The sequence below is a fragment of the Vespula pensylvanica genome, chromosome 18 (genome assembly GCF_014466175.1).
Source record: "Vespula pensylvanica isolate Volc-1 chromosome 18, ASM1446617v1, whole genome shotgun sequence".
Classification (NCBI taxonomy): Eukaryota; Metazoa; Arthropoda; class Insecta; order Hymenoptera; family Vespidae; genus Vespula; species Vespula pensylvanica.
This window is the reverse complement of record NC_057702.1, coordinates 3983065-3995190: the sequence shown is the minus strand read 5'-3', so window position 1 is coordinate 3995190 and position 12126 is coordinate 3983065. Positions and strand designations below refer to the sequence as shown.

The window sequence follows — 12126 nt, the reverse complement described above, 5'->3', positions numbered from 1 at the left end:
GGAGAACTGTGTCCTATAAAAATCCTACTGCGTCTTTCAAATATTCTTTGGAAATATTATCTTTCTCAAGATCTTATACCTTGCCCTTTAATTGTATATTTGAAAAGACTACTTAATGATAAAATCATAAATAATATATTTAATAATACTAATATATATATACCATGCAACAAGATTCCATAAAATTGAACAAAATTATTTGGATAATTATTTAGATATTTGTTTTACATGGTTTCCCACAAAATCTGTTATGTATTGGAAATTAAAGACAATAATATTTGCCATTACTGATACAATGAATTTAGTGTAATAAAAACAATTTAAATCTAAAATTTTTCCAAAAGCATTTTCTCAACAATTTATGTACTGTTTCAAATAATAACTTAAAGAAAGTAGGCAATTTACTTAAAAATAAAAACTTTATTGACAGATTACTTCAAAATTTTAACTACATTCCCATAAGTAAAAATATTTGTGTCAATGAGTAAATGATCCTATTCGAAGAAAACAAAGATTGAAATAATACATGCAGAAAAAGCCCAAGGAATGATGTTACAAAATTTTCTTATTGTGCAATTCATCTGGAATTGTACATACATTTTTACAATAATAGCACCTATTAATATATGCACAAATAGAAAGCACTGATTTTGTACCATGTACAAATATCAATAAACCTAATAAAAATGTAATTATGAAAATGAAAATGTTATAGAAAATGATGCAATTTATACAAAAAATTTCTAAAAAAACATATTGTCATTTCCTGAGAACTCTTCTGTAAATCAATTTAAATCTTAAAAATATGAAAATCTCTCATACAACCACTTAGTATTTATAAACAGAAAAATTTTTTGAGCTACCAACATTATTACTACAAAGATATATTAACTTGTACTATAATTTATGTTTACATTTTCTTTTTCTTCTGTTAAAATAAGAAATGGATAATAGTGATCTTTCTTTTTCTTCTTGTATTTTGTCCTCTTTTTTAGACTTTTAAGACATTTGCGAACAGCTTAGTTGGATTCCAGTTGGATAATTTTCAAAAGTCTATCGCAAGGTTTTGCTACTTAGATGTCTATGAATATAAAAAATATTGTTTATTATTATGGTTATAATCATTTATTGTTTAAAATTAAGAAAGGAAAGTTAAATACTCTATGAAAAATCCTAGAAATATTAAAATTGAAAGAGCTACTTAAATTCATTAAATAAATTTTTATATATAATTTGAAATATGACATATTAAAATTAAATTAGAAAATAATACTACAATTTAATATGTTTAACAATAAAATTTAATAAAATTAAACAAAATTAAAGAAACAAATTATAAAAATATTTAATATTTAATAATAATATTCTGTAGTATGGTATTTGGCAAAACAATTATTTTTATATAATAGAACTTTACAAAATCTGTAAATAAAAGTAATATTTCTATATTTTCTTTTTTATGTACATATTGTACATTATTTTTGTAGATACTAAGGCACCAAACATTTTTATTTTTTCTAATAATGTGTTTTGAAACCACCTAATAATCTTTACAAAGAATTATTTCTTAGCGTACAGAGATCGATTTTAAAATAATACAGGACTACATTATAAATACTGAGCTAAAGATTTTGAAATGGCATAAAATTATGTTACTGGTGTTCAGATAAAGATTTTTAAATGACATAGAATTATATTATGTCTTGAATGTATCAATATCATCTGTTCCTTCTTTTTAAATAGATTATAAATCTTTAGTACTATCATTATAAAATTTTAAATATTAAAAATTTTCATAAATAAGTTTGGATAATAAAGATCGTATTCTATATTATTGTTGTGAAATCCTAGTTCGTGTAAAAATGCTTTATATATGTTGATGAAAATATAAAAATGTTATTGATCGTCACTGCTAATAAAATTGATCTACCTATGTTTCAATGTTATTTTAACTTGATCAAGTATATTCTGAGCATTATTATGGAATAATATAAATCCTTTTTAAGATTTTCAAGATTTCCAATTATAAATACTTTTAAACTTCATTTTTCACTTCTTTTGCACTTGAACAGAAAACTAACCTCACAAATGTCCACAATTTCAAGTTTGTTTTATTTCACAAATTTAAATTAAATCTTAAAATTGTAAGCTTTTAAAATTTTGTAAGGAAAAATTAATATTACTTCAAGTTAATATTAATAAAATAAAACTAAGTAATAACAAAACATTAAATTTTATTTACATCTTACATGATTCTGTAAATATAAATATTTTAAAAAAACATGAAATAAGTAAAGGAATAATTGTGTTATTCGTATGTGTATGTGTGTGTGTGTGTGTGTTCTTATCTTTCATTCTGTACCTCTTAAATAAAAAATATATTATTTGAAATCAAATTTGGTAAAATTAACGCAGGGATACGTAGTCATATATCTTTTACCACGACTGTTCAACTAAATTTAGAAGTGAGTTTGTACGCGATCGCTGAAACTTTCTTCCAAAAGAAAAAAATTGATACGAAATAATCTATGACAGGAAAAGCGAAGTACCAAAGATGGTCACAAAGATAGCTAATTTTACGAAGCCTTTCTATAAATTTTCTTAAAGGCTTAACCAATGAATTATGAATTAAACAAAACGAGAGTGATTAGCTTGTAAAAGAAATTGAAAGCAAAAAAAAAAACATTATAAAAATATAACTTTTATTACCAACGTACCAGCATACGTTATACGGTAACAAAAGTTCTTAGAAATTATTTTACATGCATTTGTTACTATATCATTTATATTAATAATAAATAATCATTTATATTAATAATAAAAATAAAAAAATTTTATAATACTTACCTTTGTATATAAATGTAAATGATTAAAACATAATTATAGAAGAATAGTTAAAAATGATTATATTCGTACTCTGAAAAATTTACTTTTCAATTATGAATTCTCAACATTCGTATGTATATTTATTATATTTTTCAAATCACGTCAAAGGTTTACGATTATTTACTTATCATTTAAATTTCCGACGATATAAATATATTCTTTAATATTTAAAAGATTATATCGTTACAGTTTTCTTTTCATGTGCATTGAATTTTAATTTTATATCTGTTAAAGTTCTAGATACATAGACTATAGATTAATGGCAGTTTATTTTATCCTTATGAAAGTATTTTCTCACGACTTATCCTAACGTGTCTTATGGTTAATATGAAAGGCTTATTAAAATTTTATATAAATAATCTTTTAGATTATTAAAATATTATTGTTCTTCGCTAATTTAATTAAAGGTTTAATTTTACTTTTGTAATAACTGTGGAATAACTGATAATTGATCCAAGAAATTGCTTGACATTTTTAGATAATATAGATATTGATAATATTTTAATGTCTTGTTTCATTTTTTTATCATTTCTAATCTATTCCAAATGTGCTAGCTTTTTTCTCGGGAATTCACATTTGCTTGGAGTTGCAAATTAGTTTTATGAAATCAGTTTATAAGTATTTCAAATTTTCTTTTATGCTTAATAATTTAGAAATATAAGTTACAATGTTATCCATATATATAAATATTCTTTTGCCTTGTAAACCTCACAGAATTATATCCATTAAATGTTGAAAAGTAGCGGAAACATTTTTTAATCTGAAGAGTATTTTATCAAATTCATACTATCCAAAGGTAGTAATGAATGTTATCTTATGGGATTGTGATAAGTATCGTATTTTTGCATATATCTATGCCAATATTTATTTCAATATCATTTTTCATTATTTTTAATTGAACAAATTTTCGATTTAATTTTCCAAGTAGGTTCTATTGAACAAAGAAAAGTTTACTCTTATAAATAATATAAATGAAGAAAAAATAGTAGAAAGAACCATTTCTTTTTTCTGTCAAAAAATCGTGTATTTTCTTAATATTTTATTAATGAAATCACATAAAGAAATTAGAAAATAATAACAATACTCCGTTAACTTTTTTACAGACAATGAAAAAATATTTCAGACAAATATTACTCGTTTTTTTTTTTTTATATATAAAATATGTTGCCATTATAAAAAATGTGGGTTTCTGTTTAAAAAAACGAAGTTGATTCTGGAACTACACTAAAACTTTCCACTAAATAAAAAATGAAAGAAAGAAAATAAATGTCATAATATTTCTTCCTCGATATTAGATAATTTTTGTCTGAATAATTTTTCTCAAAAATGCTATATTTCTGAAATAAAAATTTGTAACGTTATATTTTGAATACACGATATATCTTATAATATAGTATTATTGTATTATATTAAATATAACTTAGACTTAAAGAAACATTAAAAACTTTGTATATGAACTAATAAATAATGTTATACTGATAAAATGAAACAAGATTTAAAAAATGTAGATGTGTACGTGTGTGTATATGTATATACTTAATATAAATTTCAACTTACATGATGTTACAGAGAGTTAAAGTGATTTTATATTATAAGTATTTAATTTTTGATATTGAAGTGATGAGAGTGTAACAGTAAATATCTTGAACACTTTATTCTATAGATTATGATTATTCATAGAATGATATAAACATTTATTCTTTAGAATGATATAAAATAATTGCGTGAGAGGTATACAATAATTAAATAATTACATTATTATTTTTATTTATCAATGCAATTAATGCTTATTTATGTCAGTTCAAATTTGGCGCCGAAGCTTATGTCCTCTAATACGATAGTCAATAATTACTGTTTTCTCTAATAATAAGATAAGTAAGCTGTACTCAGTAAGTCAAATAATGGAAAGGGACTATGTCAATCTAACGACCACTATTGTCATGTGTTCCTATTAAGTATCTAAACTTTTTGCGACAATATGACGGCCGAGATTTTAAGTACTCATGCATATATATAGATATACTGATACGTAGATACATGATGAACATATATGGTAAACGTTAATAATTTATTTCTCAATTATTAAGTATTTGTTATTAATTTTTATAATCTTATATTATTCTTAAAACTCTACGGAACATTTTAAACATCTGAAATGTTTATAATTTATTCCTAGAAATTAAATAAATTATATTTTTTATCAATGATGTACACAAACATATTTAGGTTAATACATCATTGTCATTAATTATAAAATTAATGTATTAATTATTAAGAACATTTTATGTATATTAAATATTAATAGATATTAATTATTACTAATTGTAAGCAAGGACAATCTAATATTTGTTAAATAAAAAAAAAATCCTATCCACGATGAAGATTTAAACACAGACTTTTAAATTCCTATCTAAACACGCTTAGCTGCAGACAAGCCAATATTCTGTTATGCTTATTATAAAATTTTTATAAAAGCATAATAACTCAACATAAAAATATGTATACTTTATTACTATGGTAATTTTATTTAATTTTTCAGCATCTTTATGTAATAAATCATTACCAATTATGATAATCTTTCGAATAATTTTTGAAATAATCTATTTACTGAAAGACCACGCCTGATGATTTCTAATTATTCCCATCCTATTGACAATAGATATTTTAGATTGGCATTATTTACTCTAAATAAGAATAATTCTACAGATGATTTCTAACGATTAGAACGAAGACATAAAATAGTTCGAGTTGCGAATATGATGGAGAAAACAGGTTGCTTCTTTCAAGTAGTCATTCTAACCTCGTGCTGCCTCGTGCATATTCGTCTGGTGGCGAGGGGGTGGAGGCTGCGGCTGCGGCTGCGGCGGTGATAGACGGAGGACGCGCGCGGAGTATAAGCGTGTGTCAGCGTACATCATAATACAGTGTGTTCGTGCCTCTAACAAAGACGGAATAAATCGAGAAAGACATTTCTTTATTTAACGAAAGGGAGAGCAACGAGTACGCGAAAGAAAGATAGGAAAAGTGCGTGAAACGGGTCCATGGTGTGAAACGAGGATAGTAAGATGGCGGGATCACTAACGTGGTCATGCACTTGTTGTCTACGATTCAAGTTCAGCCCAGAAGAGATCGAGCAACGATACAAAAGTCAAGAGATCGACCGGATGCTAGAGAAAGATCGGCAAACTTTCCGTAGGCAGGTTAAACTCCTGCTTCTCGGTGCTGGAGAAAGTGGAAAATCAACATTCCTTAAACAGATGCGAATTATACACGGAATTAAATTTGAGGTATGACGAATAGTTACGTGTCCAAGTGTTGCATTCCTATCTGCCTATTTCGTTGCAATACAATCATCGAATTAAAGGAAAAATCGTACATTATTTCTTGGCACGCTAGTACTTTATTTTCCTGTTACCTTGATGTATCGAGTATAAAATTCTTTTTTTTTTCAACTTATATCTTATCCAAGTGACTTGTCTCACGTATCTTCTCTAATTATATTTGTTCATTGATGTTCAAAGAAAACAACAGTGTCATTCTGATTCTCATATCTCTACTATTCAATTTAAAAAAAATTAATAAGCATCGATTGAGCATGCAATTGAATTAATACTTATTTTTTATGTTAAAAGTACAAGATATAAAAGTACATCGACTATAGAAGTATGTTATTATTTATTTTCCAAGTTTTCTCGTCATATATTTGACACACTAAATCTGATCTATTATATTAATGGTTAAAGCATTTAAAAGTCGTAAATGCTTCATGTTTCAGCCTGAATTAATTAAAGAGTACCAGCATATAATCTATCAAAATATAATTAAAGGAATGAAAGTATTGGTAGATGCAAGAGATAAGCTGAATATACCTTGGGAAAATCCTAAAAATTATGATATTGGATATCAGTTATTAAAATTTGAAAATACCATGGTTTTGGATACTAGATTATTTCTCCATTATGTACCAGCTTTACAAAGTTTATGGAAAGATGCATCTATAAAAAAAGCATTTGATAGAAGAAGAGAATTCCAATTAGTAAGATAATATTTTTAAATTCTTCTTATATATGTTTTTATGTCGGCTAAAAATAATATTTTGTAGATAAATACATTACATGAATAATTTATAAAATAATCTTTTATTTTCAGAGCGATTCAGTCCAATATTTTCTGGATAATCTTGATAGGATTGCTAAAGTGGTAATGCAATATTTCATTAATAAATATTCTTTCACTACATTACATGATTATTCCATATGATGCAACCAAAAAAATCCAAGATTAGTATTTTGAAATATTTTATTGACTTCTATCTTGTTTTTAGGATTACGCTCCTACACATCAGGATATTTTACATTGTAGAAAGGCAACAAAAGGAATTTCAGAATTTGTCATACCAATAAACAATATTCCATTTCTATTTGTTGATGTTGGTGGACAGAGATCTCAAAGACAAAAATGGTATCAATGTTTTGACTGTGTGACCTCTATATTATTTCTTGTATCTTCTTCGGAGTTCGATCAGGTCTTATTAGAAGATAGGTAATAAATAAAACAGTGAAATATATAAATATAATGAATCACCTTTATGAACAGTCTTTGTGTAAATTTATTTTGTTTGAAATTTTAGAAGGACCAATAGATTAGAAGAATCAAGAAATATCTTTGATACAATAGTGAATAATATGATATTTGGTGGTGTATCAATAATTTTGTTTCTAAATAAAACTGATCTCTTGGATAGAAAAGTAAGATCGCATGATACCAATGTTCGCTGGTATTTTCCACAATTTACGGGCGATTCACATTCCATGAAGGATGTACAGAATTTTATATTGGAAATGTTTATATCTGTCAAAAAGGACCCAAGAAAGCCTTTATTTCATCATTTTACTACTGCAGTTGATACAGAAAATATTAAAGTTGTATTTAATGCCGTAAAAGATACTATTTTGCATCGCAATTTGGAGTCTTTAATGCTCCAATAATGTAAAGTAAGAAAGGAAGGAGCAGTTATTAATGGTTAAAAGGTATGTGTACAGAACTAGCATTAATTGTATAAAATGGCCAATTTATAGCATTAAAGTTGCTCACATTGGCAGTTAGAAGAGTTTACATTCTTGCAGGACAATATTCGTTGATATAAGCTACAATATTTATTTCTATATCAGTTACGTAAAATTGAGCACATGTACAACTGATCTATATTAAAAAAAAAAGAAAAAAAAAAAAGAAAAAAAAAAGAAAAAAAAAGTAATGTCTTGTCTAAAAGTATGTCAAGCAGATATTCAACTTCTTATACATTGTATCTATTGATAATTATTTTTATAGTATCCTTAGAAGCCTAAAAAATTTTGTATATAAGGGCTTATGGACATTATATAATTCATCAAGTTTAATTTAGACATTTTTTTTATGAGAATTAGTTTCATTTCATTCGGTACATATATTAATATACTCTATAGAAATTTAGCTTGTTGCTATCTCGTGCTGCTAAGTGTGCTGAAAATACTGTCTAAACGAACAAATTTGTTTTAGGCATAAAAATAATTTATTTATACTTAAGACTAATTATCTTTGTTAATGATCACTACCTTAAGTGGAGAGTAAACCAAATATTAGCTCCATGCCATATAAACCAAATGAGACTAACCACTTGTGTTCAAACGTTAATATATTAACTGATTTGCTTCCAACTATGACAAAACATATACTGGTTATTTGATTTCTGATCTGAAATTATCAAAATCATGTAATTAAAATGCTTTGATTTTTATAGAAAAAATTAGATTTCACTTTTAATAGTTACAAAAATTTCATATGGGATGTAATATATGACCAAATTTGGAGATAAAGTTAATATACTATATTTAAAGTTGAAATTTAAACTTGAAAAGAATCATGCAAATCGTAAAGGTAAAATCTTATTTTAATTATGATTATAATATATAATCATATGAAATGTTAGTGACAAAATTAAGATTTGCTTATTGATCTTTAATATGTCAAATTTAAAATGTTGCTATTTTTCATATATAAATATTATAATTTTTATATTTATAGCTTTATATTATCATCTATTCTAGATGCTTATCTATTCTTCAGTTATCATCTCTTTTATGAATTAATGAGTGAAATCAAAATAAGCAAATCTAGACTGATAATCAATCGTAATTTCATATTTTACATCCTATTGTACTCATTGAAAAGTTTTTTGAAAATGATCAGTATTGATAATTCTTTTTTTGAAAAACTGTGATTGTGACGGTTGTCTTTGGTTTCTAAACACTCTCGAGTACAAGCTTATACGAATAATATTATCTGAACTGTATTTGATATAATTTAACTGTATTATATTTATCTGTTAATATACACTTTATATATTATAATAAATACTTCGATCATAAATTTGGGTTATCGAATGCATAACATAATTTTCAGTAAAAATAATAAGAATAATAAAAATATTTAACTGTGCAAAATGAAGAATATAAAAGATATGCTAATTATATAGTATGTTCTTAAAAATTTTTACAAATCTTTTTCTATAAATAATTTCAATTATCTCTTCAATAAAATCAAATTATCTTTCCTTTCTTTATATTATATTGGAATTTGTATATTAGGACAAAACAGTTTTTATATGTGGCTTGAGATTTCTACTTCTTAACTAGTGGAGTCTTTATAAAAGTCTTTATACCAGAAATAAGTATATACATTTGCATAGAAGCAATAAGTTCATTTGATACTACAGATTTTATTGCACGCCAAGGATTTTATGTAATGATGCTGATGAAACCAAAGACTGCTATAGTATAAAATGAAAGAGATAAAATTCCATATAACTTGGTTTATATAAGTTTAACTGTAAAGTATAACATTATAAATCTATTTAGGGATGAATATATTATATTGTTATTTCATAAGCGTTTTCTACGAAGTATTTTTGGAAATACAATTCAAAGGTGTGAAAGCAGTTATTTCCAGTATTTAGTCTGATCGTCTATTACATAAAAGTCTTGGTTCTTCTTATTACATATAATAAGAATTATGAAATAGAAAATATAAAAATACGCTTTAAATATTTGCTATTTTCTATAATCAATATAAGATTGTAATAGCATAATTTTTGTCTAAACAAAATCAATGACCAAAATTTGCACTTGGAATCACATAAAATTTATATACTTACATCATGCAAAGACAAGATGGAGAGTGTAGTAATTAATAATGTTTTTTACGTAATCATACATTCCTAAAAATTTTATAAAATTCAAGTCATTTAATGCCTTATAAGATCACTAAATTTACAATGTTTTTTACTTGTAATACATTGCAGTTGTCTTCAGAGTTACTCTTTTCGAGACAGTACTATTGTACGATTTTATACTGTTTATCGTATGAATGAATAATGAAACAAACTATCAATTTATACTTTTATAAAGATCATTTGTCATTTTTATAAAACTATTTCGAAGGGAATTGGAGTCTTGATATACATAGATTAAATATCTATTTATAAACTCAACTATATACAATAATTATAATATGATAGGAATCTTCCAAGAATTGTATAATTTCAAAAAACAAAATATACAGATCTGTATTAAGTTTTAACAAAAAACCAAAAAAAAGAAAAAAGGAACAAAAAAATGTTGTCTCCGGTAGCAATAAATTATGTCTTTGTGTGATTGATAAATATTTATCTATTGCCAATTAAAAAATGATTCCAATATTGTTTTAATTTTATAAATAGCAATATTCATTCTATTTTGAATGAACAAAATTACATAAACGAACTATGCTCGTAATGTTGATCATTTCACAAAAGAGAAAAAGTAGAACGGATTTTTCGTTCTACAGACACATTTATAAGGAATAAGTAATAAAATTTTATAAGCTTGTGCCAAGAAAGAAATTATTGAAATGTCATTTCATTAGATATTTGTTGTTTTGCATTTTCATATTGCCTGGACACAAGAAAAATAAGACAAGTCCAAAATCAAATCTATTTGATAGAGCAATATTTTATAAAAATTAATTTAATTTCTTTCATTCGTATCTTGATTATATAGAAACAAGATATATTTATATTTCGTATATGATAATTTCGAAATTGTATCATTTTTCTTGCACACAGGTGATATATTTCTCCCTTTTAGATTAGTTTGTTAATATAATCAATGTTTTTATTCAATATATATTGAATCTATTTACAGAATTTTCATTGGAATAAATTATATACTTTACTGATTCCCTAAATAATTGTAGAATAAGTTTTTGCTTCAAATTATATTGAAAGTACGAATTTTTTCATGAATTTTATAATAAATCAAATAATTCGCTTATTTTTCAATATAGTATACTCTGTTAATTTGTTCATTTACGTATATTTTTAAATGAAACCAAATGGAAGCACATATAATAAATTTTATTCGTTTAGAGCAACTATTAGATATGTTTAGGAACGCATAAAACATGCACATACTGCTGGAGACATTGTACATGACTGTATAAAAATCATAGGAATTATCATTTTTGAATATATATAATAATAGTTATTTAGATACTGCTTAGTGCAACCACAATTTTTATATTTTATGCATCCACAAGTTTATTACGATAGGAAGCAAAGTGCCCCCATATTTTTAGGCTACGAAATAAAATGAAATTTTTAATTTTTTGAATAGTTCTTCATAACTAATTAAAATTAAAGGAATTTGATATTAAAATTAAAAGAATTAGATATTAAAAGTAAAACTTGCGAATGTATTTATAAAATATGCACAAGTATTTTATAATTTTTAATATTTATGTATATATTTTTTTAATTACCTCCAGTTTACATAGAGCAATATTTAAGATACCCAATGAATAGATGCTATATTGCGCTACTGAAAAGTGACTTTTATAGATGGATTAAGGAAAATAGAATTATTTTCTTGTAGAATAACTTCAAAGACCATATAGTTATAAACTAATATCTATAAGTTTATTATCTTTTCTATAAATAATGTGATATTCTTCTACCTATTATTTAAACTTTTTTGCATATGAAAGTTTTATCTTGTTATTTCATTTGCATTCTATTGTATATGGTCTGAAGTACGTAGATACATTGTGCCTTTTGTATACTGTATATTTGTATATAAAATCACCTTACACAAATCTTTGTAATAATGTAAACTAAATACATAAATAATAAATATAACTTTAGAAATTATTTCTGTTGTTTCAATC

The 12126-nt window shown here is 24.6% G+C and overlaps 1 protein-coding gene across 1 annotated transcript; it reads left to right on the top strand.

Moving 5' to 3' along the window:
* Positions 1-5259: 5259 nt before the first annotated feature.
* On the top strand, positions 5260-12109 carry LOC122635570 (guanine nucleotide-binding protein subunit alpha homolog). Its single transcript, XM_043825938.1, has 5 exons — positions 5260-6173; positions 6662-6922; positions 7036-7086; positions 7211-7428; positions 7517-12109. The coding sequence occupies exons 1-5, from the start codon at positions 5952-5954 to the stop codon at positions 7872-7874; spliced, it is 1110 nt and encodes a 369-aa protein (XP_043681873.1). The 5' UTR covers positions 5260-5951; the 3' UTR covers positions 7875-12109.
* The last annotated feature ends 17 nt before the right edge of the window (positions 12110-12126 follow it).

What these genes read in the sequence shown, in the direction of transcription:
- LOC122635570 (XM_043825938.1), top strand. Translation starts at nt 5,952, where the DNA reads ATGGCGGGATCACTAACGTGGTCATGCACTTGTTGTCTACGATTCAAG. An exon ending in TTGATAGGATTGCTAAAGTG is followed by an intron (nt 7,087 to 7,210) that starts GTAATGCAATAT and finishes TCTTGTTTTTAG; the next exon opens with GATTACGCTCCTACACATCA. An exon ending in CAGGTCTTATTAGAAGATAG is followed by an intron (nt 7,429 to 7,516) that starts GTAATAAATAAA and finishes TTGAAATTTTAG; the next exon opens with AAGGACCAATAGATTAGAAG.